General features: G+C 49.7%; 15 protein-coding genes and 1 non-coding gene across 16 annotated transcripts; 9 read left to right on the top strand and 7 right to left on the bottom strand.

Annotated features, from left to right (window-relative positions):
• Positions 1 to 47: 47 nt before the first annotated feature.
• On the bottom strand, positions 48 to 2,834 carry KLTH0D16588g (KLTH0D16588p; the record flags this gene model as incomplete). The annotated part of the gene is made up of 1 exon (XM_002553383.1): positions 48 to 2,834. The coding sequence occupies one exon, from the start codon at positions 2,832 to 2,834 to the stop codon at positions 48 to 50; it is 2,787 nt and encodes a 928-aa protein (XP_002553429.1).
• Positions 2,835 to 3,270: 436 nt separating this feature from the next.
• KLTH0D16566g (cytochrome b5-like heme/steroid binding domain-containing protein) lies at positions 3,271 to 3,864 on the top strand (the record flags this gene model as incomplete). The annotated part of the gene is made up of 1 exon (XM_002553382.1): positions 3,271 to 3,864. One exon carries the CDS (start codon positions 3,271 to 3,273, stop codon positions 3,862 to 3,864), a length of 594 nt encoding a protein of 197 aa, XP_002553428.1.
• Positions 3,865 to 4,591: 727 nt separating this feature from the next.
• Positions 4,592 to 6,472, top strand: PTR2 (Ptr2p; the record flags this gene model as incomplete). Its single annotated transcript, XM_002553381.1, has 1 exon — positions 4,592 to 6,472. The coding sequence occupies one exon, from the start codon at positions 4,592 to 4,594 to the stop codon at positions 6,470 to 6,472; it is 1,881 nt and encodes a 626-aa protein (XP_002553427.1).
• A 127-nt stretch (positions 6,473 to 6,599) lies between these two features.
• Positions 6,600 to 7,898, bottom strand: NGK1 (hexokinase; the record flags this gene model as incomplete). Its single annotated transcript, XM_002553380.1, has 1 exon — positions 6,600 to 7,898. One exon carries the CDS (start codon positions 7,896 to 7,898, stop codon positions 6,600 to 6,602), a length of 1,299 nt encoding a protein of 432 aa, XP_002553426.1.
• Positions 7,899 to 8,460: 562 nt separating this feature from the next.
• Positions 8,461 to 8,967, bottom strand: KLTH0D16500g (CoA-binding protein; the record flags this gene model as incomplete). Its single annotated transcript, XM_002553379.1, has 1 exon — positions 8,461 to 8,967. One exon carries the CDS (start codon positions 8,965 to 8,967, stop codon positions 8,461 to 8,463), a length of 507 nt encoding a protein of 168 aa, XP_002553425.1.
• Positions 8,968 to 9,156: 189 nt separating this feature from the next.
• KLTH0D16478r lies at positions 9,157 to 9,228 on the top strand. The gene has a single exon. It is a non-coding gene; the product is annotated as a tRNA-Arg (tRNA).
• A 1,226-nt stretch (positions 9,229 to 10,454) lies between these two features.
• Positions 10,455 to 12,440, top strand: KLTH0D16456g (KLTH0D16456p; the record flags this gene model as incomplete). Its single annotated transcript, XM_002553378.1, has 1 exon — positions 10,455 to 12,440. One exon carries the CDS (start codon positions 10,455 to 10,457, stop codon positions 12,438 to 12,440), a length of 1,986 nt encoding a protein of 661 aa, XP_002553424.1.
• A 123-nt stretch (positions 12,441 to 12,563) lies between these two features.
• KLTH0D16434g (BAR and SH3 domains-containing protein) lies at positions 12,564 to 13,949 on the top strand (the record flags this gene model as incomplete). The annotated part of the gene is made up of 1 exon (XM_002553377.1): positions 12,564 to 13,949. One exon carries the CDS (start codon positions 12,564 to 12,566, stop codon positions 13,947 to 13,949), a length of 1,386 nt encoding a protein of 461 aa, XP_002553423.1.
• A 360-nt stretch (positions 13,950 to 14,309) lies between these two features.
• DAK1 (dihydroxyacetone kinase) lies at positions 14,310 to 16,070 on the top strand (the record flags this gene model as incomplete). The annotated part of the gene is made up of 1 exon (XM_002553376.1): positions 14,310 to 16,070. One exon carries the CDS (start codon positions 14,310 to 14,312, stop codon positions 16,068 to 16,070), a length of 1,761 nt encoding a protein of 586 aa, XP_002553422.1.
• Positions 16,071 to 16,300: 230 nt separating this feature from the next.
• Positions 16,301 to 17,911, top strand: POB3 (FACT complex subunit POB3; the record flags this gene model as incomplete). Its single annotated transcript, XM_002553375.1, has 1 exon — positions 16,301 to 17,911. The coding sequence occupies one exon, from the start codon at positions 16,301 to 16,303 to the stop codon at positions 17,909 to 17,911; it is 1,611 nt and encodes a 536-aa protein (XP_002553421.1).
• Positions 17,912 to 18,534: 623 nt separating this feature from the next.
• On the top strand, positions 18,535 to 19,929 carry ITT1 (RBR-type E3 ubiquitin transferase; the record flags this gene model as incomplete). The annotated part of the gene is made up of 1 exon (XM_002553374.1): positions 18,535 to 19,929. The coding sequence occupies one exon, from the start codon at positions 18,535 to 18,537 to the stop codon at positions 19,927 to 19,929; it is 1,395 nt and encodes a 464-aa protein (XP_002553420.1).
• A 106-nt stretch (positions 19,930 to 20,035) lies between these two features.
• GMC2 (Gmc2p) lies at positions 20,036 to 20,622 on the bottom strand (the record flags this gene model as incomplete). The annotated part of the gene is made up of 2 exons (XM_002553373.1): positions 20,036 to 20,215; positions 20,275 to 20,622. The coding sequence occupies 2 exons, from the start codon at positions 20,620 to 20,622 to the stop codon at positions 20,036 to 20,038; spliced, it is 528 nt and encodes a 175-aa protein (XP_002553419.1).
• A 71-nt stretch (positions 20,623 to 20,693) lies between these two features.
• ERV41 (Erv41p) lies at positions 20,694 to 21,814 on the bottom strand (the record flags this gene model as incomplete). The annotated part of the gene is made up of 2 exons (XM_002553372.1): positions 20,694 to 21,685; positions 21,784 to 21,814. The coding sequence occupies 2 exons, from the start codon at positions 21,812 to 21,814 to the stop codon at positions 20,694 to 20,696; spliced, it is 1,023 nt and encodes a 340-aa protein (XP_002553418.1).
• Positions 21,815 to 21,945: 131 nt separating this feature from the next.
• Positions 21,946 to 23,091, bottom strand: SMA2 (Sma2p; the record flags this gene model as incomplete). The annotated part of the gene is made up of 1 exon (XM_002553371.1): positions 21,946 to 23,091. One exon carries the CDS (start codon positions 23,089 to 23,091, stop codon positions 21,946 to 21,948), a length of 1,146 nt encoding a protein of 381 aa, XP_002553417.1.
• Positions 23,092 to 23,227: 136 nt separating this feature from the next.
• On the bottom strand, positions 23,228 to 24,436 carry ECM7 (Ecm7p; the record flags this gene model as incomplete). Its single annotated transcript, XM_002553370.1, has 1 exon — positions 23,228 to 24,436. The coding sequence occupies one exon, from the start codon at positions 24,434 to 24,436 to the stop codon at positions 23,228 to 23,230; it is 1,209 nt and encodes a 402-aa protein (XP_002553416.1).
• Positions 24,437 to 24,725: 289 nt separating this feature from the next.
• On the top strand, positions 24,726 to 27,545 carry ORC1 (origin recognition complex subunit 1; the record flags this gene model as incomplete). Its single annotated transcript, XM_002553369.1, has 1 exon — positions 24,726 to 27,545. One exon carries the CDS (start codon positions 24,726 to 24,728, stop codon positions 27,543 to 27,545), a length of 2,820 nt encoding a protein of 939 aa, XP_002553415.1.
• Between the last annotated feature and the right edge of the window lie 113 nt (positions 27,546 to 27,658).

Raw genomic sequence — 27,658 nt, 5'->3', positions numbered from 1 at the left:
GTAGTCCCCCTTGCCTTGCTGCTTCAACTGTGGAGCCAGCAACAGGCTTAAATAACAACTTCAACACACCTATCCTTATTGTCCTCCATGGTCAAAAATACACTTCTAGACCCGGCTGTTGGCTCAAACTTCACTGCCTCTATTCCACCTTGGTACATATGCGCATTCTTGCATTGAGATATGTCGATATAGGTTAGGGATGTGAATCCGCATAGCAGCGAATCAAGTCCAGACCTTGTGACCCTCAAACAGCCTTTAAGCGAAATGCGTTGTAGCTTTCTCAAATGCATCGATAAACCTAAAAGCGAAATATCGCTCACTGCCCTCCCGCAGAAGCTCAGGTCTAATATTTCTAGCCCTGGGCAGCCCAGCCATAAAAACTCTAAAGCAGTGTCCTTTAGTGAACAACAGAAAGAGAGATAGAGTTCCCTGAGACGGGGAGCGCAATTCGCAATCCACCTGATGGAGTTGTCAGTCAAAAAGGTACACTCACTCAACACCAGCTTTTCTAGGTTTGCAAAATTTTGGTAGCCCCAGTAAGAAAACCCAACGTCAGTTAGTCCTGTGCAGCGGGTGAGGTCCAGCGTTGTTAGGGTCTGGCGGGTACGAAGCGCGATGTGGTGAAGAGTCGAATCTGTTAAAGACTTGCAATAGCGCAGGGAAAGTTTCTTCAGGTTAGGGCAGCCAACGCTGCCATGCCGGTTCGCAGGAGAGTCTAGTGCCTCCATGCCGGGAATCGGTTCATCCAATGGATATATCCAGCTATTGAAGTCGTCTTTGGAGCGCGGATTTCCGGCAGTCGGCTCGATACAACCCAGTAGTCGCTGTACAACATCGTCCTTAACCTTTCTGCAATTTGTAAGGTCAATTTCTTCAATCGAACTGCCAATGGATGGCGCGGCTATATCCATGATGGCCATTGCGCTTATCTCCCAGCAACTTTGCATTTTCACTACTTTCAACTGGCCATTTATGCCAATTTCATTGATCATGTACGAGAATCCCTCGTCGGTAACGTGAAAGCACCTTGAGACGTCAATGACTTTAGGCCGCGAGCCTACGAAGTTCGTAATCTCTATAAGCGACTTGTCGTCTATGGAGTTGCTCCAGGAAGTCAAATCCAAGACTTCAAACAGACCGGGAGCAACGTAGAGAAGCTGCCGCCAGCGCCTGCAAACAAGCCGCAGTTTCATAAGCTCTGGGAGACTTAGGAACTGGAAGCATCTTAGCAAGAGGCGATCTGGAAGAGGGCCCACGCTCAAAACCGAGGACTTGCGCCTATTGGGCCCTTGTCCTATGCTAGAGAGCCTGGCGCGCTTCCGGTGTGACATATAGTGAAGAGGCGCGGGATGCTGGATTTTAAATGAAACGCTTGAGGTAACGGAGTTCATGGGCGGAACGTGAAGCTCCAGGGGTTCATCTGGGCATGCGGCGGGAGAAGTTGCCCGTGAGGGTACGGAGACAGGTGCCGGGCGCGAAGGCGCGGGATTGAACGAGAACTTTGGGTTGAACGAGAGAGACGAGAAGGGCGTAGTGCTAATTGTGCCGTTGCTAGGCTGAAGGTCGGAAACGGGAGTGCTCTCCTTGCTAGGCGGAGCCGAGAGCGTGTCGTCAGAAGCACGGCGCTTCCGGCAGGCACTTTCGTGGAGCAAGGGCGTGAACAGCTCTGCCTTGCGGCCCTCGGCGGCCATCCTGAGCTTAGGCCCGATCTGTGAAAACTCATGGCAAAAGCGGTTCAGCGTCTCGCCCGGCAGGACGAGAAGCGTGCACGAAGACACAGAGCGAACATCTGCGAAACGCACGTGGTGCGAGAGGTCTCCACCTAGGGTGCAGAAGATCTCACACTCGCCGAAGATCTGGCCCGGGCCGACACGCGCCAGCACTTTTTCCTGCTGGTCGTTGGGATCCTTGGTCAGGACCTCGACCTCGCCGCTAACAATGAAGTAGACTGAAGAGCCCTCTTCGCCCGAGCGGAAGATGTATTCGTATGGTTGGGTCTGTTTGAACTCGACGCACAGCGCGAGCCGGTGCGGGACCTCGGGCGGCAGCGTGGAGAAGAGCGGCAGGCTTTGCAGAAACTGGCGGATGGAAATGGAGTCGTCCAGCAGCGGCGGCGGCGGCGGAGTCGGGTGCGATGACGGGGCGCCCGGAGACACACCATCGCTGTGGCTTTGGCTTCCGCCGGTGCCGGTGCCGCCGCTCCACGCGACGCTGGCTGTGAGCAGGCTCGCGACGCCGCTTTTGATCTTCTTGTCCTGCATGGCCAGGCGCTCCTGGGCCTCGTCGCGGATCTGACGCTCGACGGTCGGAAAGTCCGGCAGCACCTGGTTGAGGTTCTCTGCGGTCAGCACGCCCAGCAGCACCCGCGTGTTGGCGACGATGGTCGCCGTGCGCGGGCGGTTGAACAGAATGCCGATTTCGCCGAAGTACGCGCCCTCGAGCAGCTGCGCGTGCACGGTCTCGCCGTCGGGCGACGTCACGTTGACCGACCCACGCAGGATCCAGTACATCGCCTTGGCGGGCTCGCCGGCCTTTATAATGTACTCCTGCGAGTGGTGCGTGACCAGCTTGAGTGTGTGCGCGATCTGCGCAAAGAACGATGGGGGCGCGTCTTGGAACAGCGAGAAACTCGTGAGCTTGTCGAGCAGCAGCTTGGGCGGCGCAGGCGGTGGCGGGGCCGTCGCTACTGCGCCCGCGGTCGCGGGCGCCGCTGCAGCGGGTGCCTCGCGCGCTCGCTGCGCGCCGTCGCCGCGCGCCGCCTCGACACTGGAAATCTGACGCGACAGCCCAGATTTGCGCCTGCTGCTGCGGTGTCTGGCCTTAAAGGCCCTCATGTCTTGGTTTGGGTACGAGAGCACGGGAGCGGTGGGGACGGAGACGATTGGAATGGGAGGGACCGCCGCTGGAACTCGCGAGACAGGACCACGGCTCGACAGTCTGTGTGCACCGTTAGGAGTGCGTCCGAGGCTTTAATAATGCGCTTTTCTGAAACCTGGAGAAGCCTGCACTCGCGGTCGCCACGCACGGCGGCAACCGTTCGCAACGCCCTGTAAAAGCAACGCGCGTGCGCGCGGCGCAAGCAGGAGCGCACCACGTGGTGGTGTCACGTGGATTCATGTGGTTCCGTGTGACGTGATATCAGCCCGATGCATCACGCGACTCCGCGTGACTCGCGCGCCGCCCGCGTACTATTTCAGCGTCCGCACCCACGCCCGCCGCGCAGCCACTCCGCCAGGAGCAGCACCACACACACATACACACAGAGACACGATGCTCCGCAGGAGATCTACGAGACACCGCAGCCCGGCCGCCGGGCCCGGCCGCGGCCGAAGCACCAGCGACGGCGCGACCGCGCGCTCCCGCTTCACGTGGCTCGACATCGCGCGCATGCTGTGCGGCCTGGCGCTCGCCGTGCTCGCGGTAGGCCGTCTGGCCACGGGCTCCGCCACATGGCACGTGGTCGCCACGTGGCGCGCACGTGCTTCTGCGCCCTCGGCCCCGCCCGCGCTCTCCGAATTCTGGCGCCCGTACTCGCTTCCCCTGACGTTCTCGCCCGCGGACCTGTCGCGCTACACGGGCGCCGACGGCGCGCCGCTGCTGGTCGCTGTCGACGGCCAGGTCTTCGACGTGACGCGCAGCGCGCGCCTCTACGGCCCACGCGGCGCATACCACCGTTTCGTGGGGCGTGACTGCTCGCGCGCCTTTGCCTACAGCATCTGGAGCATGCGCGGCCTGCGCGAGCCCTGTAGCGCGGACCTGAGCGGGCTGGCCACAGAAGAACGCGCGCGCGTGGTCGCGTGGGCCGAGTACTTCGCGCGCAAATACCCGCGTGTGGGACATGTGGCGCACGTGACACAGACGTAAGTGGCCTCTCCCCGAGCTCCTTGCACTGCCCGCGCCCGCGCCCGCCACGTAAGCAGGCATGGCCCAGGCCCGTCTGCTTACATAACTGCAGCTATCTGTCATGCAGCGCCGCACGCTGCCGCACGCGCGCGCGGCGCCGTTCGCGATAAGATAATTGCTTGGCCTGCGCAGTCTCCATGGGCCGAGGCAAGCTTGGCAGGAACGTTCGACGTCAACGTCCGTCGCCGTGACTACCACAGATCACCTTTCAGCGCAGCCGCCTGGTATCACATTCTCGGTTTCGAACTCAAATGCGCCAACCGCATTTCACACTATCGAAAGCGCCGCACACAGGAAAGGCGTGGCCGGCTATGCCGGCTTTGCCGGCGCGCACGGCACAGATTCACGGCGCATTCGCGCCACAACCGCGTGGCTCTTCTTTTGACACATTGGCGCAGGTGGTTTGTGTCACGATATCAGCCGCTTCTCGTTGCGGGTAGTGCGAATAAGGTGTGGCGGGGCGGGAGATAAGTGGGGGAAATCTGCAGGCAGGCGAGAGAGAATCGCTGGGGAGCGTGGTGGCACGATGGACATAGCGATCAGTGTCTTTATCGTTTATCGATAGGAGTCTACCACACCGCAGACAGCAGCACGCCAGCGACACCGCGCACTTTATATAAACCGGCGCGCCGCAGCGCAGTGTAGTCGATTGTAGCAGCAGAATCCTCACCCTTCTCCACGCATCGCAATGTCCGACCACGAGAAGCTCTCCAGTGTCGAGAAATCGCAGGTCGCGGTCCTCGAGACTGACACCTACTCCGAAGGCGGGTCCGGCACGCCGCTGTCGCTGCCGGAGCCCACGGAGCACGAGCGCACCACGCTGCGCCGCGTGCTCGAGCACCCCAAGTGGTACGTCTACTTCATCTGTCTGATCGAGTTCTCCGAGCGTGCGTCGTACTACGGTACCGGCGACCGTCTGAACAACTTCATCCAGCAGCCGCTGCCCGCCGGCGGTAACGGCGCTGGTGCGCCCGCGCACGGCGCCGCGGGCGACTCGGCCACCGCGGGCGCGCTGGGCATGGGCCTACAGACCGCAACGGCGCTCAACCTGCTGCTGACTTTCCTCGCGTACTGTTTCCCACTGGTCACAGGGTACATCGCAGACCGGTACTGGAGCCGGATGCGGATGCTGTGGATCGGCGTGTTTGTGGGCATCATATCGCACGTGATATTCATCATTGGCGCGCTGCCTCCCGTGCTCGGCAACGGGCAGGCGGCGCTGGCGCCTTGCGTCATTGGGATCATCACGCTGGCCATCGCCACGTCGTTCGTCAAGCCTGTACTGCTGCCCACGCTTCTATCGCAGTACCCGCACGAGACCGACGTGGTCAGGACGCTGGCGTCGGGCGAGCGCGTTCTCGTGGACCGCGACGCCAGTCTGCAGCGCATGACTATGACGTTTTACTGGAGTATCAACATCGGCAGCTTTTTGTCCGTGGCAACCAGCTACGCGGCGCGCGACATCGGGTATTGGCTCGCGTTTCTGATCCCACTAATCCTGTATCTGATCATGCCCGCGGTGCTGCTGGTTCTGGGCCGCTACCTGCGCGACGAGCCTCCCTCTGGGCGGTCGATGCTAGCGGACTGTTGCAAAGTGCTGCGCGTGTGTTTCGAACGCGGGTGGTGGCGCCGGTACCGTAGCGGGGACTTCTGGAACTACGCGCGGCCCTCGCGGCTGCGGCAGGCCGGCCGCGCCGGGTGGCGGCGCAAGGGCGCGGGCGGGTTCTACGCGGAGTCGCTGGTGCAGGACACGCGTGTGACGCTGAGCGCCAGCGCGATCTTCCTGTACTACGTGATCTACAACATCAACGACGGCGGGATAGGGTCGATCATGAACTCGCAGACCGCGTCGCTCACTTCCAACGGCGTGCCCAATGACCTCATCAGCAACTTCAACCCGCTGTGCATCATCGTGTTCATGCCCGTGCTGGACCACGTGCTGTATCCGGTGCTGCGCAAGATGCGGTGGAACTTCAAGCCCGTGTACCGGATCTTCTGCGGGTTCATGATCGCGGCGCTCGCGAGCGCGGTCGGCGCGATCATCCAGACCGTGATCTACAATACCAGTCCCTGCGGGCGCTACGCGACCGAGTGTGACAAGGGCGTGTCGCCCGTGTCCATGTGGGTGGTGGCCGTGGAGTACGCGCTGACCGGGCTGAGTGAGTGTCTGGCGATGACCACGGGTTACGAGATCGCGTTCGAGCGCTCGCCAGCGCACATGAAGAGTTTCGTGATGGCGTTGTTCCTGTTCACGAGCGCGCTGTCCGCGGCGCTGGGCGAGATTGTCACGCCCTCGCTGGTCGACCCACACCTGGTGATCCCCTTCGGCGTGCTGGCCGGCCTGGGGGCGTTCATGGCGTTTGTGTTCCTGTGGCGCTACTGGAGCCTGGACAAGACAATGGAGCTGGAGCGCGCCGAGAGACGCGCCCTGGAAGCCGAGGAGGGCGCCATGCCCGCCATCACGAGCGTGCGCTCCTACGTGTCGGGCGCGGAAGACGTTGACCACCCGGAGGGCCTGGAGCACGTCCTGAGCGTCACCAGCGCCGCAGTCGTCAAGGACCACAAGTGAATCCTGGCGCATTGACTTTTTTAACCCAAGTGTTTGGGACTCGTATCATTAGTATGTACTGTTTTGCCAATGACGATGTTTATTAGTATTATTATTATTACTATAGTTCTTGTAATTACTCTGGTAGTCACGTGAGCGGCTTCCCCGCGTCCACGCCCGTCGCTAACTCCGCACGTGCCTCCTCGCAGCTATGCATGAAGGCGCCCAGCAAGTTGCTGTGCTCAAGGTATATTAGTTCAATTACGCCTCCACTCAGCTCCTCGATTCGTGCCCGGTACGCAGCGCAATGTTGTAGAAACGACCCCGCGAAGCCCACCTCCACGCGACTCCCGGCCGCTTTTCGGTCATGCCCAGCGAGTTGAAGGACGGCGAGTAATGCACACGACGTGTAAATCGCCGCTCTCTCTACGAGCACTCTGCAGACCTCCTCCGTCTGTTTTTGCCTTTCGGCTCCCAAAATACTCTCCGTGGCGCCACTCAGGATGGCACAGACCAGTTTCCCATCGAACTCAAGACCCTCCAGCGAGTCCGGTAAAACCCCATAGTATCGAAGCACTTTTTCCAGTGCCAACGGCAGCCACTTCCCACTCGAAACGTACTCGAGCGGCATAAAGGGGACCTCGCCATAAGGGTCGAATTGCGTCATCTTCACGTATTGCGCGCCCAAAAACCCTATCTCGGAGTTGACCAGTACTCGTGCATCGTCTGCGGCGCCCGCGCGTTGTTTCGCTTCTGGCAACTCCGCGTTCGCTAACGAAAAGCAGGCATTTATGCCTGTCCCCAGGATGAGCGATACGTCGCCGGCCTCGTTTCTCGCTTGATTAGCAAGAAAAACCGCCGCGCTGTCGTTGATGACACCGCGCACTTGCACCTGGAACCGCAGAGCGCGTTTCTCAAGCACTCTGCAGAAACTGTGTTCCAATATAGTTGTGACGCTCAGACCGGTTACCTCCTCGGTCAATGTGTAGCCTTTTCCTACGGTCATTATCTCGCCGCGCTCATTCAATGGAAAGCTGAATGTCGTCCCGAGAACAAATTGAGCGTCAGACTCTATCGCATTCTCTTCAATGTATTCTCCAACTTGATCGCAAATCCAGCTTACGACAGTGTCGAAGAATTGCAAATCAACCTGCCGTTTTGTCACAGCACGCGTCCTCACCCAGCTCACGCTCAACTCACTGGCAGAGACGAACCCTAGCTTTACGGAACTTCCGCCGAAGTCAATTGCTAGATATTTCTCTCCGGTGTGTGCGCCGCCAGGCCTGTTCTGCCTAACCACCCCGCTTGGCAGCATAGATACATCGCTTTCGCGGAGCCGCTCTTCAATCTCGGCTACAAATTCATTGATAATGTCTTCTAGGGGTCCATCCGGAAGCATACATTGCCTCAATGTCTGGACAAATTCACTATCTGTAGCCATTGGCATATACAGTCAAGCCTCACACAGTGTCTTCAGAAACCATTGAAAGCAGGACAGTGCGCGAGCATGGTGGAGAAATGATTTAAGCGTAAATAGTGACTAGTTGACCAGCGAGTTGTCTAAATAACGAAAACCTGCTGCTCGTCAATTCGAATATTTGATTGCTAGCGAGATATATCTCTAACTGAAATGTTCGTGACCTTGTCATTTTGTGGCTAAAACGAACAATGGCGCCGGTCGCAGCGGGCATAGAACAGATGTAGGTTAAACATCATGGCCTAAGTGACGAATCTGGGTTTACATCTGTGCTGCGACCATTTCTCAACAATTAATATTGTAGGTTGAAGCCACTTTCAGAGGATGGGAGTCTTGTATTTATCTCTTCGATCACATATAGCGTTGAGGGCCTGTAACAGCCTGCCACAAAAGATTCAGGCTTTCAATGTGATGCTGGTAACTTGTCCAGCAGTTTATCATAGATGCAGGCCCCCAGAAGTTTGGCCAAATATCACTGGTTAATATTCCTGCACTTTTGATAAGGTAGCGAGAGCACCCTCACATTAGTGATTCAAACCTTTCCTGGTAGACTACTGGGTGTGAAACTCGAATCGCCATTTACCAAAATGCAATCGTTGATAATCTTGGACCCCTCAATCCTCAGCTCATCCTCTGCGCTCTTAACGCACTTCATATCCCATGATCCCGGTTGGAACCACACACTGCGGATGGGCGCTTTTTCGGTTTCCAGCTGTTTCAAAATCGATAACGTTATCTTCGGGGGCGTTACAAAACAAACGCTTATGCCGTCGATCAGGTTCTTGTGGGGGAACCCTTGTAGACCTTCGCTGATCGACTTAGAAATGGGCAAAACCTTGGTGCTTGTGACATCCTTGGTAGCGCTGTCAGCCTGCAAGTCCACTTCCCCTCCATTTGGGGTTATAGGTACTACCGGTAGCTTGTGCTGCACAAACCAATGCACGAGACGGTTCGCATAGCTTGAGTCTTTGTATACTTTACCGCATACAAAATATAATCTCTGGGGCCCAAAAAACGCATTCAGATTTTGCTTTACCATAGTTCAACAGTAAGACTTAGGATTGCGGATATTCAACGAAGCAGGACCAAGTAAATCGCGACCGTCAAAGCTAGTCGCTACGTTAGAATCCGCATCAGATACATTTCCAGCAAGAGCCCTGCTCTGAATATGTCACGAGACCTAGCCCTCCTGCTATATATATTTTTGCTTTTTCGTTACTAACAATTAGCTCGCGTGGCGTAATGGCAACGCGTCTGACTTCTAATCAGAAGATTGTGGGTTCGACCCCCACCGTGAGTGTTTTTTTTGCTGGTATTAGAGTTAACCCTGTTTATGGGAGTCCCCCTGGCACGCTATAAAGGTGGATCATGTCTTTTTAACCACTTCCAGCTCAAGAACTTCAATCTCAGTTCAGATCCTTTCGGCGATGCGATTCGGGACCTCTTGATTTTTGTAATGTTGATAAGATTTAAAGCTCAAAGCATTGAAGAAAGAAAAAAGTTTTTAGATCAAATGCAGATTTAGCCTAAATGCCTTGTCACCCTCCCTTTCTACTAAATTCGTATTGCTCTCAAATTAAAATAGAGCGGCTAGTTGCCACGGGCTCGGTGAAAGCAACGAACTTATAGTACTACAAAAGCGAATAATACGGAAAATTATATGGCAAGAAGCTGATTGCCAAACTTCTTGTCCGACAAAAATAGCTTTATTCGAGTCAGGAATGCTATGTTGCCATTTGTGTGTTTTTATTCAATGTTTACAAATAATTACCAAGAAGAAGGAAATGACTGAAGTTTTACTACACTTTAATGTTTTTTACTATAATATGGAACTTAAGATAAATATGATGAAGCAAGGGAAGAAAATCGCGTTGCCAAGTTGGCGTACAACTTGCATGATGGAATACCAAAAACTGAATGTATTATCTGCCCTTTTCTTGTACCATTGAAGGACGTAACTTACTGAATTGAGGATATTTCCTTCCCATCTCCCAAACGACTAAGCATGTTGCATCTCAGCGGCATATCTCATCTGAAAAGCTCTGCCGCAAATCAAAATTCTATGGAAATCTCTGGAATTACATGTAAAGCCTGATGGTTTAGTACCTCTCTTCTTAAGAGTTTTAAAAATTGATTCAATAGCGATTGGAAACCAAAAGAGCCAGCTACATATTGCGCAACGGTTGAAGGAAGCGAATCAATAAAAATGTTTCTTACGAAGCTAACAATTCTTTTCGCCACACAAGTTCCTCGAAAGATTGAACCATTGGCATCACCTAACCGTTACCAAGACAAGAGTAGATGATCACTTAATCAATCGATTACCGGCCGGTATGTCTTACCAAGCCTTTTGTATGACATGTGTCATCCAACCTGCGAAGATACCATTCTGGACAGAGCCTCCTTACCTTGTTGCTGCTGAAGCGCACCAAAATTCAACCTGTACTATTAATCACGTGGATTTTTCACGATCACCTTTAAACGCAAGAAGCGCTGTTCAGATATTTCAACATCGTTAAGAAGCTCATGGCGGCCAATGGAGGCAGAAGACGTACCAAGCCGTGCACGAACTGCAAGAAAAATAAAGTAAAGTGCCTATATCAAGACTCGTTACCTTGCGAACGATGTGCTCGTCACCAATTGCAATGCCACTTCGCTGAAAACAATTCTCTTAGGAACGAAACTCTTTCGGTGCATGAAATTAATACAGGGTTGCCGCAAGCGCCAGCTTTAAACGATGCCTCCACTCTTGGCTGGTCTAACTCAGTGGACGCTCGGTTGGACACGTTTGAAAATGCTCTAGAATCTGTGTTATCGATTCTGCAGAGCAATCAGATTCAGCAGCAACAACAGATAAACCTCCTGCAACATCGTATTCGACAAAATTCGCATGCATGCCCTAGCCAAGCCCTGCCACTTAACTTAGAGCTTGAAAGTTTAGGCGAATTGGTAGGCAGCTCGGAAGTTCGCGATTTTCGGACTGCTCTCATTATCTCGAAAGATCAGGCCGCGGAACTTGTGACTATTTTCTCAGAGAAATTTGTCCCAAGGCTCTTTGGCTATGACATTGGAAGTCTCGACGCTGAGAACCTTTGGAACAACTCACCGCTTTTGCTTGCATCTATATGTGCAGTAGCGTGTGCTCATCATCCCCATTTATCAACGGCATTCAACGGGCTAAGAAAAAGTCTAGAGTACTTCGCATCTCAAGTTCTGGTGAAAGAAGTAAAGAGCCACCAAGTTGAACACGTTATCCTTGGTTTAATAATAGGCGCCTTGTGGCTGGAGTCAGGCCAGATGTTTGTTTCAGTTGCGATCCAATTGGCAAGAAATCATATGATAGACCAACAGTGGGCGGCGCCTTCCTCTTTCGAATCGAGCTCTTTACAACGCCTTTGGTACCTCCTCTATATTGTCGATGGAAACCAAAGCCTAATATTTCGGAAAAGCCCTTCGATTCATGAAAATGTTGAGCCATCATTGCAAGGCGCGAGAGATAGTGTAATAAGGGGGCTTAGGGCACCAGAGATCCGCAGAGTATTGCAGGAAAACCAGGATACAAAAGATAGATTGGTGAACCGAAGGCAGCTCCAACTTCTGAACGAGGTTGACCGCCGGAAAATTTCAATTTCGGGATCGGCGCTGCATGACGTTAGGCTTTTGAGCCAGGTTGAATACCACATGGCCATGGAGTCTGTGTTCAGCAGGCACACTTGCTTTGGCAGATCTGCCGGCGACTATAGTGAGTCTCTCGAAGCATCTTCAGCGCTTCTGGACCCATCTAAGTTTGGGGTTCCCTGGAAAAGCAATCTTACACTAGATAAATGGATGATTTCATGGACCATAACGCTTCAAAGTATTGATTTTCAAAGCGATCCTTGGTGCTTGAAGTCTACTCTCCTCTACTATAACTTTGCCAGAATGCATCTGAATACGAAACCGCTACTTGCAGGCAAAAAATCGGCTATCAATGGCAACAATGACGAACTGATCCGTGTGTGGCACAGTTCATCTAACAGCGACGAAGATGCACCAAGTTTGTATGATAAACTTGATGCATCACATGAAATTTCGCTTTCCGCGGCGCACTCGCTGCTGAGACTAGCAACTGATGACAAGGACCTGAAGGGTATATATCAATTCCTCCCAATTCACGTCCACGTTATGCTGTACTACGCATCACTAGTATTATTAAACCCAGCATTTATTGAGATGCATGGGGGGTCCTTGCACAGAAAAGCTGTAGAGTCGCGACTAAAATCTGTCAGTAAATTCAAGAAGCTCTTATCCGAGACCCCACTATCTGACACTGAATTCAGGAACAAGCTTTTAAAGAGTCTGACGCAGATTTTAAAGACATACGCTGAAAGGTACGCACAAATATTTTTGCATTATAGAAGCGGCTCCGCACCGTGCATAGAGGAGGTATTAGAAGACGAGGGTCCCAGTCAGGGGGAGACGAAACCTAGGCCCATTTTAGCATGGCCAGGAACAAACCCTGGTCACCCATAAGGAGGAATTCCTTCGCGGGATCGTCTAAAATTTTTCTGACGGCGCAAGAGTGCGCGCGACGCAAAGAAAACACAAAGTTAAACATGCATTCTTTTAGAGGAAACAATTATTAGGCGGAAGGCCATGCTTTATTCGAAACTGGCTTCAAGAGGCAGGGTAGATCAGAGTGCTCGAGGGCCCGTTGAATTTAGAGATTTCTATCAGGCTGATGAATATGTCTCTCGTGCGCCGCTGCTTCCCGCTGCAAGAGAAAGTGCCGAACCCCATCTTCGAGACCGCGAGTTGGAAAGGTTGACAGTGAAGTTCAGGGAGGTTCAAAGTCATATATCTACGTTGTCACAATGCTGCGTAAATTACTCCAAAGGTGTTCACGCTTTTGTAAAACACTGTGTGAAAATAAATCGCCAGTTCGAAATCCTCTTGAACAGTGCTCAGAGCTGGACAACACTCTGTTCTACCACATCGGCAAGCAAGAGGGGCGACTATCCCACAACCTCGCCTTTGGAGCCGTTTCTAGAAAAAGCGAATGACAGCGACGGCCTGACATTCGCTTTCTCTGAAATGAACCAAAGCATACGCGACCCGAGCAGGCACCAAAGACGGCAAGAGGTTGCCCTGCGCTTGATAGAGGCTGATTTGCGAATAGTGAAGCAGTGCTTGGTGGAGCCGCTGCTCAGTATTGCGGAGATCTGCAAACGCGTTGGACGCACTTTGCAGCGACGAGAAGTCCTCGCAGTGGCCGTCAAAGAGCGTATGGAGAGGCTAGCCTGGCTAGAAAACCGGACTCGAGGTGCCTCTCCTTTAGATAGACGCCAGCAACGAAAAAAGGCACGGGTGGCTCGAGATCTGGAACTTGAAAAGCTCAAGCTTGAGTCTCTCAGTACAACCATCAAAGTTGAGCTGAAAGTGCTCTTCAAGCTCTTCGATGCCTTTGTCACGACCTGGGCACCCAACTTTTTCCTGACCATCTTCTCGATCGCGTACACGATGCACCGTTATCTCGGTCGCGCCGGCGTAGACGAGAGCATAACTCATCAGCAAGCGCTAGCGCTTCTCTCACCATCAGAGCCAGGACAGTTCAAACAGCATTCGCTAAAAAAGAGAGTTGCGCAAACACCTAGCGATATTTCCTGCGGTTTGCCCTCAATAGCTGACATCGTGGCCAGTTTCCACCTTGATTTTGACAGTGTAGTGAGCCTATTGGGCAACTTCCGCGTCACGAGCTTTGAATCGCTATATCAGCTAACTCTTTCTAGCGCCACTGAGAGTGCGAAGTCCTACTTTCAGGACAATGCTGTCCGAGGAACTGTTCCAACGCTCTATGCCACTGCAATATTTGGATTCTCCTCAACGGAGCCGACTCACTCCGACGATTTAAGTTTTTGCCGCAACGACATCATTAAGGTTATCAAGAGAAATGAAAATGGGTGGTGGTATGGCGAAGTAATCCGTACAAAGCAGAGAGGCTACTTTCCAGCCAGCTGTGTACAGCTCGAGAAGCTGCTTTGACTGCTGAGACGCCGTGAAAACGTGCCACTTTACCTTTCAATGTTTTGTCCGCCTTCCTGTAGCCGCAACGCCGCACGATAAACTCAGCAGCTTGTATCTTGGCGCTTAGTCACCTTCAGCAATGGCTGTTTCGGTTAACGGTGCCGGTCATGACGTATACGTGTATAGGTACTTTGGAAGCAATTAAGAAATGTGCTCAAAAGTTATAAAAACTAAGGTGATGGGGAACTCCGTTTGTTGGAATAAAAGATTTATTGAAGTGTGAAGTCCGCTTGAAGTTGCAATTGACTTGCGGACAGGAGACTTTCATAACAATAGAGAATAAGGCTTTTTAGCAACAAAAATACACATAAGCTCAGAATGGCAAGCGGTGTTAAGTCGTTCGAGGTTTCAGAACCACTCAACGCTAGTTTGAAAGGATTCGCATTGGCAAACCCTCAATTGACTCTGGTAGAAAACGAGAATGTGTTTTTCAGAAAAACAGACAGCAACAAGATCGCTTTGATTGCTGGTGGCGGTTGTGGCCACGAGCCCACACACGCTGGATTCATTGGTGAAGGTATGTTGGGCGGTGCCGTATGCGGTGACATATTTGCATCCCCTTCGACTAAGCAGATTCTCAATGGTATTAAGCTTCTAAGCAAGCAGTCCTCGGGCGTCTTGCTAGTTGTTAAGAACTACACAGGTGATGTTCTGCACTTTGGTTTGGCTGCCGAGCGTGCCAGAGCGCTAGGAATACCTTGTAAGGTTGCCATTGTCGGAGACGACGTAGCTGTCGGAAGGGAGAAGGGTGGCCTTGTTGGCCGTAGAGCGCTTGCGGGTACCGTATTGGTTCACAAAATCACGGGTGCTTTTGCCGACAAGTTCTCTGAGAAATACGGACTTGATGGTACCGCTAGGGTTGCCGAAATAGTGACCCAGAACTTAGTGACCATTGGATCTTCGATGGACCACTGCAAGGTTCCTGGCCGTAAGTTCGAAACTGAGCTCAACGAAAAGAAAATGGAGCTAGGAATGGGTATCCACAATGAGCCCGGTGTCAAGGTCCTGGAGCCTGTGCCAAGCACTGATGAATTGATCGAAAAGGACATGCTTCCAAAGCTGCTAGACCCTAATGACAAAGATAGGCACTTCTTGGACTTCAACAAGGACGACAATGTGGTGCTTCTAATCAACAACTTGGGAGGGGTCTCCAACTTCATCATCTCAGCGATTGCTGCTAAAACCGCCGAGCTCTTGGAGAAAAACTACAACATCAAACCAGTTCAGACCATCACAGGCACTTTGATGACATCCTTCAACATGGACGGATTCAGCATCACGTTGCTCAACGCCTCCAGTGCTACTAAGCAGCTTAACAAAGAGTTTTCTGAAGTGAAGTGCGTGTTGGAGCTCTTGAGAGCGCCCACAGACGCTCCTGGTTGGCCAAACGTGTCCCACGATGGTTCCAGGGCTCCTGAAGTCGATGAAAGCCAGCTCAAAGATGAAATCAAGGTCAAGCCTGCTGGCAAGTTTGACTTCAAACATTTCTCCGAGATGATGAAGTCAGGCGCGGACCAGCTTATCCAGAGCGAACCTCACATCACCAAGCTCGACTCGCAAGTCGGTGATGGTGACTGCGGTTACACGCTAGTTGCAGGCGCCAAGGGTATTACGGACAACCTGAAAAAACTGGACCAAAATTACCTGTCACAAGCTTTGGCGCAAATTTCTGACTACATTGAGAGCTCCATGGGTGGCACCTCTGGTGGATTATACTCTATCATGATTTCGGGCTTATCTCATGGGTTAATTCAAGAATGCAAGGAGAAAGACCAGCAAGTTACTCCCGAACTTTTGGGAAAATCCATGGGCATCGCTCTGGACACTCTCTATAAGTACACAAAGGCAAGACCTGGCGCTTCCACGCTGATCGACGCGCTGGAGCCATTCGTTAAGGAGTTCTCCTCGTCAAGCGACTTCTCTAAGGCTATCAAGGCCGCAGAAGAGGGCGCGAAATCTACTGGATCTCTGGAAGCTAAGTTTGGAAGAGCCTCTTATGTCAGTGACTCGAGTGAAATTCCAGACCCTGGCGCTATTGGCTTCGTAGAGTTCTTGAAGGGTGTTCAGAAGGCATTGTGATCTGTTACGCGAATGTTCTGGTAGCCACTGACCCTAAAGGATGACAACTTATAGAATATATACTTTTAATGGATTATGAATCGACAAAAGCTTCTTAAAGATGTTACCCTGAAAACACTTGAAATTCAAGAGACACTTCATAGAACGCCAAAATGGAGCGTCGCCACCTGGAGCTCATACAACCATCGCACCATATCAATCCTTGAGGCTGGCCTACTATTTTTTGAGCTATGAGTACAGACTTCGAGCGTATCTACTTGAACCAGTCGAAGTCGAACGGCCGTTTCCGTATCGCAGACTCAGGTTTGGGTTGGAAAATCTCTAGCAGCGGAGGTTCCGCCGCTGGCCAGCAGAAAGCCCCGCTCCTGCTACCGGCCACCGAGCTGGCATCTGTTCAATGGAGCAGAGGCTGTAGAGGATATGAGCTCAAAATCAATACTAAAAACCAAGGTGTTGTCCAGCTAGACGGCTTTTCGCAGGAAGATTTCAATCTAATCAAGAATGACTTCAAGAGAAGGTTTAATGTTCAGGTTGAACAGCGCGAGCACTCTATGCGCGGTTGGAACTGGGGAAAAGCAGACATGGCTCGGAATGAAATGGTTTTTGCTTACAACGGCAAGCCAACTTTCGAAATCCCTTACGCACACATAAGCAACACAAATTTGACCGCCAAGACCGAAGTCGCAATTGAATTTGACCTAACAAAAGAAGACTACAACCCTGCTGGTGATGAAATGGTTGAAATGAGGTTCCACGTACCAGGTACCATACAAGAGGAGCAAGACGAGAACGCCCCCAAAGCCGAAGGCCAAGAAGATGTCGACATGGAAAAAGAGCAAAAGAGTGCAGCAGAGTCCTTTTACGAGGAGCTCAAAGAGAAGGCTGACATCGGGGAGGTTTCTGGCGACGCTATTGTATCGTTCCAGGACGTGTTTTTCACAACTCCAAGGGGTCGTTACGACATAGACATCTACAAGAACTCTATCAGGTTAAGAGGTAAGACCTACGAGTATAAACTGCAGCTGCGCCAGATCCAAAGAATTTTTTCCCTGCCCAAGGCCGACGACATACACCATCTTATGGTACTCTCTATCGAGCCCCCTCTGCGCCAAGGCCAAACATCATATCCATTTTTGGTAATTCAATTCCAGAGAAGCGAGGAAACAGAAGTACAACTAAACGTTGAGGACGAAGAGTTTGAGAAGCTGTACAAAGACAAACTCATGAAACAATATGACGCCCAGACCCACGTCGTTTTGAGTCACGTACTTAAGGGATTGACGGGGCGCCGCGTCATTGTGCCGGGGCAGTACAAGTCGAAGTATGAGCAATGTGCAGTTTCTTGCTCTTTCAAAGCGAACGAAGGGTATCTGTATCCACTCGATAACGCCTTTTTGTTTTTAACAAAGCCCACATTGTACATGCCGTTTGGCGATGTTAGCATGGTTAATATATCCAGAGCCGGAAAAACAACCACATCTGCAAGGACCTTCGATCTCGAGGTAGTGATGCGCTCAAACAGCGGCAGCACTACCTTCGCTAACATATCGAAGGAAGAGCAGCAGCTGCTGGAGAACTTCCTCAAATCCAAAAACTTGAGGGTCAAGAATGAGGAGAAAGACGCACAGCAAAGGCTTGAAAATGCTCTTGGTTCCGACAGCAACGACGAGGACATCAACATGGGTTCTGCAGCCGAAGATGACGAGTCCGTGGATGAAGACTTTCAAGCAAGCTCAGAGGATGACGTTGCTGAAGAGTTTGACTCTGATGCACCTCCCAGCGACAGCGATGGAGATGAAGGGGACAGTCAAGGACCTTCAAAGAAGGCTAAAGTCGAATAAAAGCATGTAACTAATATTATGTAGCAACCCATCAAAGGATTTGCTATAAGACCCTGAGCTCTCAGAATGCTGTGAAGAAGTGAGGATAAACGTTCGCTGGAAATGCAAGGTCCTTATTTTTTGGTGTCGAGAGAAGCAGAATCTAAACTGTTCTCTGATGCGAGCAAAACATTTAATTCAAACACGCCAATGTGCCATAACATCGTGTTCTTTTTCTGCTGTCGAAGAAAGCCAAAATGGGCAGAAGTCGAGAAAGGCAAGGAGGGGATATATTGTAAAGCTGTTCCGAAAGTTTGATCTCTGAATCGAAACCTCTGAAGAAGACTAAATTTAACTGCCGGCCATAAAATGAGAAGTTTTTCCAACACTCTATTGAACTCAGATTTTGCAGCCCAGCTCAAGGCTAGGCCGCCTAAACAGGCTCCCTAATGTCTGCACTCTTCGTGATAGCCGCCGACGTGAACACGTCCGTTACAAGTGACATCACATATCACATATCACATGATATAATTGAGCTAGCAATAAGAATGATCTCTACAATTATCTGCTATATATGTAGATTGACTCAAAATGTATTACGATCAAAACGGTTTTGTTCATGGTTTGTAGAATATCACTAATCCATGGGCGAAGAAACGACGCGAGCTGATGAGGACGTTGAAATTCTAAAATGCATGTACCCCGAGCTTGAGGTTGCTCAGGAATCTGAACATTTGATTGAAGCCAGGTTAGCTTTCACGATCTTGAGCCTTACGGAGGTGAATGTGACATGGGGATCTAATGATTCCCTTGCTCCTGAAAACCGTGAAGTCCGCATGCCGAATTTCCCGGGAAATGAGATACGGATTGTGTGCCAGAGGAAGCACTACCCCGATTTCAAACGTGGACTGCATTACAGCATCAAATCCGAATGGATGACGGAAGCAGACATCAAACGGCTCGATAGCGAGATAAGCCAGGAATTTGCGTGCCAGTGTGAAAGCGAATCCGACAGCTTTGATACTAGTTTTCCCTTGCTTATGATGCTGTTCGACTTCCTCATCAACAATTCTTCGCCAGTGCTGTTTCCTCTTGACGAGTATAAGTGCGAGACATGGAAACAATTCCAAGTCATTAAAAAACTTAAGGATGAGATTTCACAGCTCGAGTTTGATTCATTGAAGCTGGACTGTTGCATATGTCTCGAGACAAAAAGAGGCGCCGACATGGTGAAGCTGCCGTGTAATGAGCACGTTCTCTGTAAAGCGTGTGTGGAATCATACTACTCCACCATGATATCGGAGGGTCGAATCAACAACGTAAGATGTCCGGAATGTCCGTATTCGGAAGTTACTCCTTCAGATTATAACAATTTCAAAGAGCTCAAAGCTGCGCTGATGACTCCTGTTATTCCATTCAAGTTTTTTGAGGGTCTCCTCAGTGCTGGAACCTGTGAAAGATACGAAAAGTTCTTTTACGAGCAAGCTTTTGCAGCCCTGTACCAATTTAGTCCCTTCTCTTGCATAGTGTGTCCCAGATGTGAGAGTTGGGCACCCAAAGAAGATGTCGACGACGAAATGGCGTTATGCCCAAAGTGCGAATTTTCGTTCTGCGTTTTCTGCCTTCATTCCTGGCATGGGAGCAGAAATCTTTGCGGCAACTCTTACACGGTTAAAAACGAAATAGTGGAGGAGTACAGTAGCGAAGACACAGCGCCAGAAAGAAAGCGGGAAATGGAGATGAAGTATGGCCGGAGAACATTGCAAATGGCCGCCGCTGATGCGGTTGCAGAGAAGCTTTTAGATATAGCCATCGCAGAAGAAAGCTCAAATCTGAAGCGTTGCCCAAGTTGCCGTACTGTCATCCAGAGGACTGATGGCTGTAATAATATGAGATGCACAGTCTGTTTTAACTTCTTTTGCTACTTATGTGGCGAAGCCCTGGATAAGTTAGACCCCTATCATCACTTTAGCGAGCCCTTATCTAAATGTTATGCGCGCCTCTTTGAAGGCATGCCCGGCATTGTGGCTCCACTGTAGCAAATAAACTTCCAAGCAATATTCCTTAGTCATATCCTTAAATAGCCAGTATTTGTGTGTGCTCAACAGAGCCCTGTGACGTTGGTTATCGTACCTTGCACTCTATTCACCTTTGTGACAAACCTTCAAGGGTGTTCTTGATTATTTGTGCAGAAGAAGATAATTCTTGACGCTTATTCTCCAGATGCGCCTCTTTTGCAATGACCCATGCCTCGGCAGCGCCAATTCTGGCAGCTCCTCGGTGCGAGTCGATCGTAAAAGCTGCTTCTTGCCATAGATATTGCTTCTGCCACCTCAATGTTAGTATGGAATCAGCGCGAAGAAAAGTAACAGTAGTTGCCTTACCCTGTAGAATTTTTCTAGCTCCGAGAGGCACTCATCTACATCCTTTGTGTAGAGGTCCATGACGTTAGCTGATACTTCGTATAATTCGTCCCAGTTCAGCCGCTCGACGGGCTCGTGCTCTGGCGCGCCGCTGGCTTTCTTGCAGTCCGCATTCATCAAACCCGTGATCTTATCCATGCGGTTCAAAACGTCCTGCTTCATCATCTCGGTCCGAATTGTCCCTGTATGTTGGCTATTGTTCTGCCAGTTGGCGGCTAAATATTTCAAGTCGTGTTTATCTTGAGGGCAAATTTCTGAGCGACCATCACCGCGTGAGCCCGAACTAGCGCCACTGCGTGAATTCGACATGCTTCTCACTTGAGTAATGTGTCTGGTGTCTATTTTACAATTTCTAATGTAGTTTGTACAAGTCTAATTTGTTACTCTAAAATGCCTGTTTTTTGACGGCCATCTCTTTGGTAGCGGAGCGACCACTTGGGACCTAAAAGAAGCACTAAAATCATGTCTAAGAGCGTGAAGGCCCATGTCATGATGTATACGATGAATGATAGAATGGCGACTAGTCGGACAATGAATTGCCAAAAAGATATGCGCTCATCGCGTATCGTGATAGTCAAGGCTTCAAAGCTGTAGGAAAAGATTATGGCGGGAACCCGCAGGCCAGATGGGGGGGTTTCGTGCTTGGTCTCACTTAGCGAATACTGGTTTGTATTAACTTCCGCTCCCAGCTTCTGGAAAATAGTTGGAACCACTGACGTGTGATAGTGGAAGCTCGTGGTATGTTCGGCGGTGATCCGAGCAGACCTATCCAGGGGGTTGTCGATGTAGGGGTAAAAGTCGCCAAAAGAAAACTCGTTGATAACGTGGGATAGGTTAATAGCATCAGGGGGCATTCTTCCAAAGTCCCGCACGCTCTGGCTCCGAGGTATGATAATCAAATCGCCCTTCACCATGTTAACAGTGATTGTGCCAAATACGTGACATCCGTTGAATTCCTTACTCTCGTCCTCAGAACCGAAGTCGATTTGGTCTCTGAATTGACCTGGAATAGCCTCCGCGAGAACCTCATCCAGGCCTAGCGAAGCGATCTCGTTTCTCTCATTGACAGCAGTCCCGAACGGCAGGAAAAATGGTATGCTCTCCATCTTTAACTCTTCCCTGACCAACTTGCGATCACCCGTATGGTCTTGGACTATAACATCTAGCCACTGGCATGGCATGTGGACGAACATGTCCATGTTAATCTGGACCGCCTCTCGCAGGTCTTTAGAAACACCGTATTGCTCGTCCACATAACCGCCGAAAAAGCTACCAAATTCGCTCCAGGCGATAAAAATTAGAAAAACGTAGGTCAAGATTGACGTGTAACCACCTTTGGAAGATTTTCTGACGTGCTGCTCTTCCGTTTTAGCTATATCACAATATGTTAGTAAAATCCATGCACTACGCCCAGAGGCAAGAGGGCGGCAGCGAAAAAATGCCTATTCACTATGCAAAACCTTAACTTACGGAATGCGTCAAAAGTCCTTAGCCCAGCCATGTTGAGGGTCAGATGCCTGGTATCGCTCTTAGTATCGCCAACTACAAATTCTTAAATCGAGATTTTTGATGCTGAAATAATTATCCTTAAGCTATTAATTACGGTGTATTCTCGATACAGAGATGCAAAAATTATACAGTTGTTCCCGAAGATAAGACAGATCCCGCTTCTAGATCTTTTTGAGGGGATCCTATCTCAGTATGCTCCTCATCACTGTGAACTTCGAGCGTTATATTCCTTGTAAACCTTAGAGCTTGGAATAGGATCACACATTGGAAAAAAAGTCTACACACATTGATGTAGAATCCCTCGCCCAGCTTCAGATCATAGAATTTATGGGTGAGTCCGTAATGCGAGGATGCCTTTTTCAAAGAAATGTACCAGGTCGCAGAAAATAGTAGGTCAAAGAAACTAACAAGCAGAACCAAAATCGGAAGCGACTTAAGAAGAAGCGTTCCCATTGCCTCAAACCAAGACATGTGTTTGCGCCATTTGCCAAACAAGTTTGCGGGGGCAGCGAGCAATAAAGATATCAGTATGATGACACACAGGAAAAATTCGATGAGACCAGCCCATCCTAAAGTCCAGCAAAACCTCTGCATCATAGACAACCAATATGCCAGCTCTTCCAATCGATGAAAAGTTTCGCCCGCTGACTTGAGGCTCTCCCCGCCGTTAGTTGCTCTTGTAGAGAGGTACTTGCTGATTGCGCTTTCTTTACCGGGGAAGTCTTCAGGGGACGCCAGCAAAGTGCTCAGCCCCATTTTGAAAACATAAACAAAAGATTCACCCATGATGTGAGGATTTTTAGACGCCACTATTCCAAATTGAATGCCGACATCCCTCACTAATGCAGATACGGGCTCTAAACCGTTTCGATTGTTACTACAATAAGCCGGAATTTTTGATCTGGTTAACTGCTGTTTACAGAATCCCAGATAATTAATTTTGAAGGTATTAGACGCGTCAAAAGTATTGACGAGGTTGATGCTATCGTAGTCTTCGGTCGCCGGCATACTACTGCTGGAGCTAAGGTCCACAGCCACATATGATAGAAGCTGCAACAAGTCTTTGAGCCCTTGAAGGAGATTCCTGTCTTCATCAAGGACGTCTAGAAACCTAACTTTGTACTGCGGGATACAAAATCGCGGACCTGTCACAGAAGTACAAGATACGCTGGGCAGATAAAGTAGCAGTAACACAAAGACGAGCGTCAGGAGAATCACCCACGTACAAATAAGCGTCTGTTTTTGCACCAAAATAGTCTTCAAATTCATTCTCGCTCAGCTTAAAGTCCAGATACCTGATCAACCATCGAATAACACAGAGCCGCAAATATAGCACTACCTCAAGCATCAAGTTCGTTTTTTTTTTGAAGTTTAGAGGTAGACGCATTGCGTCAAAAAAAAAATTCTACAAGCTAAACGCTGACAGCGGCACGACAACCCGTTGATGGCTAGTTTCGGAATAATCACTTGCAGAAGTAGTCACTGAACGCAGCACCTCTCCGTCACCATCATCTAGAAGACGCGCCTGGGAGCTACTGGCTTGGGGAGGTGGTTTCAGGTGTTCAGTTTGTTTCTCTTGAGGCTTTTGATCAACAAAAGTGGCCTCATCATTGTCTTGAGTCTGATTAGTTGTCGCCAATATGCCGAGTTCATACGACTCTATGCTATCGGCGCTCTTTTCTGCTATGCACCAAACCAAACCTGACCATACCATGCATGATATGCACGAGAATATCGCCAAGAGCCAAAGAGCAGCGAACCATGTCCTGCCAAGGTGGTAGCTGATACCCATGTAATGGAGCTCGCTCTTGATTCTTGACCGAAGCTGTATGCTGATTGTGGCGAGCGTCACAGCAGAGACCATTGCACAGATGCAAAAAACTAACGAGAGAAGTGAGATCAAATGTACTAAAACCCGCTCCTTGAGGATGCTTAACGATCGGCCCTTGATCGAGTAGTACCATAAGCTGCAGAAAACCATAACCATGTGTGAGCAGCCGACCATGTACAGTACGTTAACCATCCGGATCTTGGTTGTTTGCAGTTTGTCCATGTACTCGACGTAGGGCTTTGAGACCTCATAGCTATTCCCATCAAGGGTACCGTAGGTATATTCCAGGATTGCATTAAGACCTATCTCTTTCATTAGCTCCCTATAGTTGAAAACATACGTGGAGCCCACGGTGTGGCACTGTGTATGATTGCGGAAGGTTGCATTTGAAGCTGAGCTCGTTCCATTGTCCACTCGGCACCAGCCGTACATTGATGATACCACAAACAGCGGTGACGACTGTACTTGAGACGTCGTATATTCAGTCAAAATCAGGATCTCGGAAGTGGTGAGCCCTACTCCGTTATTGACGTAATTTGCTGTCTTGGCTTCGACCGATTGCTGTAACGCATCGAACAGACCTTGTGCGATATCACCCAGACATGTATGGAGCTTTCCGATGAAAATCTTACTGGGTGACACCAGCGCTCCCAAAGTTAGCACCATGACGAGGACTGCCACTATGAGTGATGATCCTAGTCGTAGATACTGGATCAATCTGTCGAGTGCACCTAGATTCTCAAACGGCTTCGAAGCAACTTTCTTGACCCGGCGAACAAGCATATCGGGGAATTATGAGTTACCTTTCATGGGTAAGCTCCCCCAATTGCACCGCTATATTTAGCGTTTTCAAATACAGGGCACTCGATCACCATTGAACAATGTTAACAGTATAATAATTAAAGACCTCTCTAAGTCACATAGAACGAATACCATAGGTTTGATTTCTTGGGAAATCTCAACAACTCAAACAGAGAAAGTAATAAAGGCGTTTCAGTTGCCATACACCAAGGCAGAGGTTCTCTAGTATTCAATTAGCTGTGCATTTGAAATATACGCACAGTCGGAGACAATGGCAGCTACCCCCAGTCAGCTCAACGGCTGGGAAATCATTAAGAAGGACAGCCAGGGACGAATTTTGCCCGATGACCTATCACAAAGAAGGGCGCGTAGAAGGGGGCAAAGGCAGGGCGAAAAAGAACATGTTGTGATTAGAAGGCTGCAGGATCTGGTAGAAATATCGTGCGGTGACTCCGTGGTGATGCGCGAAGAAGAAGTCGCCGACTCATACTCTGTGTACCTGGTGCACGAGATACGTCTTAACACCATGAACAATATTGTGGAAATATGGGCTTTCAATTACTTACGCTGGTTTGAGTTCGATCCGAAACAGCACCTCGTCAAAACATGCCGGGCCAAAGAGATGGACGCATCTCGTATCAGCCAGATGAGTCCAGAGGAGGCACTAGACCATTTCAATAAAGTAACCAATAAATCCGAACTGGGTCTAACAGCTGGGCTATCTGAAATCTACCTCAAAGACTTCATTTCTTCGGCCTCAATCCTTAGCCCTGATGAATGGCCCGCAGACGGCGAAAACATTCCATTTTCCCCATACAGGTTTATGGTTAGATACGCATGTGAGCCAGACGGTACTTCATTTGCTGCACTTGATATCCACGGCTTAGAACGAAAAATGCTAGATTGGGAGGCCAAGACTTCTTACGCATACGTGAAAGAATTGACTGTCACAAATCAAGATAAAATACTAAAGTCCTATACACCAGCGTTTAAGACTTCAGATACCATTGGCGCTCGGCCTCATCCTCTTGAAGAAAAAACTCCTGAGTTAGCTAACCAGAAGAAGAGCTCGGCTAAAGGCGCGGAAGTCTATGGCAGTGGCAGTGAGAGCGCAGAATTTCAGGATGCTACAGACGATATGGACTACGTTGAATTGCCAACAGAAACCTTTACATCAAAAGATCGCAATATAATACCGTCCAAAGAGCTAGCAGTTCGCGATACGTCATCAAACATTGAAGATTACGATGATGGGGAGAACACTGGTAACAAGCGCGATTCCAAAAAGCCTGACGCAACTTTTACGCCTGATCAAAAAGTTACTGTTGAAGAAGACACTGAGGAGGACAGACCTCTAACACAGGTCAAAAGAGTCGCGAGGAGTAAATCGCGTAGCCCCAAGAGGCGAACAGAAGTCGAAGAAACTCCATTACCCTCGACACCGAGAAAGAGACCTAACAAGGCGGTCGGTACTGCAACTGGAGGCGGAATAAAAAAATACACCAAGAAAAACGTTTCGCGTGCAAAGAAAGCTTACACTCCATTTTCCAAGAGATTTAGTAGGCCAGAAGATATTCCCGACTTGACTCAACTCGCAGAGTTCAACCAAGATCAAATTGATGTGGACGCTGCGGCGATCGAGAGCAAACTTAGAAGCCCAAAGAAACAACATACAGTTGAAACTATTTTTTCTAAGGTCAAAAAACAGCTTTACACTTCTCAAGGGAAGGATGAGATTGTCAAAGCTACAAACTTCGAAGAGTATTTACCGGCCCGTGAAAACGAATTTGCATCAATTTATTTGAGCCTTTATAGCGCCATTGAAGCTGGAACTGGCACCACTGTGTACGTTGCTGGAACACCAGGAGTGGGCAAGACTCTGACGGTGAGGGAAGTAGTCAAGGAATTGCTGCAATCAGTTGACCAGGATGAACTTCCTAGATTCCAGTACGTTGAAATAAACGGTTTGAAGATGATAAAACCTACCGATAGTTATGAGGTTTTGTGGCATAAGATATCTGGTGAGAGGCTAACCTCTGGAGCAGCGATGGAGTCGCTTGAGTTCTATTTTAATAAGGTGCCAAGAAACAAAAAAAGGCCTATACTCGTTCTACTGGACGAACTTGATGCGTTAGTGACAAAAAGCCAAGACGTAATGTACAATTTTTTCAATTGGACAACATACGGGAATGCCAAACTGATTGTTGTTGCCGTTGCTAACACCATGGACTTGCCCGAACGGCAATTAGGAAACAAGGTGTCCTCTAGGATTGGGTTCACTAGAATCATGTTCACTGGCTACAACTACGAAGAGCTTAAAACAATCATTAACTTACGCCTGAAAGGCCTAAATGACAGCTACTTTTATGTTGATACAAAAAGCGGTAGTGCACACATAGCTTTTGAAGATGGAGAGCAGCCTGACATTGATACTACGGGGATGCAAAAAGTCAGACTCAAGATATCGCCTGATGCGGTGGAGATTGCATCCAGGAAAATCGCTAGTGTAAGCGGTGACGCGAGAAGAGCTTTGAAGGCCTGCAAACGAGCAGTCGAGATTGCTGAACAGGATTATATGGAAAAGCATGGATTTGCTTATGACGGCAAACAAAACGGTACTAAAATTGCTACGCAAAACGGCGGTGATGAAGAACTTCAAAAAGTTGAAATTGCACATATCATGAAGGCGTTGAATGAAACTGTGAACTCGCCGGTAGTTTCATTTATTGTTGGGTTGTCGTTCACAAGCAAGCTTTTTCTGTATGCAATGCTCAACTTGATGAGGAAAACCGGAAACCACGAGCAACCGCTAGGCGACATAGTTGACGAGATTCGGTCTTCTATCGAGGCCAATGGCAAAAACAAATATATCGTGGAGATGCAACGAGTTCTGTTTAATCAGGACTCCGAACTCGACATGGAGCAGCTGAGGATCATTTCCTGGGAGTTCCTGGTGAACCAGCTCATAGATGCAGGAATTATCATCAAACAAAACCTTAAGAACGAACGGCTCAGCGCCGTGAAATTCAACGTGTCGACAGAAGACGTGAAGATCGCTTTGGACCAAGACAAAATCATGAAAACGCTATGAATAATGTAATAATTATGGAGCCCTAGAGAAGGCGGCCAATTGTATAGAGTAAATGACGATTAAGTGTGGTATGACGATGGAAGTGCCGCCGCGGCACTGGTGGTAGCAACAGC

The sequence above is a fragment of the Lachancea thermotolerans genome, assembly GCF_000142805.1.
Source record: "Lachancea thermotolerans CBS 6340 chromosome D complete sequence".
Lineage (NCBI taxonomy): Eukaryota > Fungi > Ascomycota > Saccharomycetes > Saccharomycetales > Saccharomycetaceae > Lachancea > Lachancea thermotolerans.
The sequence above is the reverse complement of the archived record's forward strand: the minus strand, read 5'-3'. Positions and strand labels throughout refer to the sequence as shown.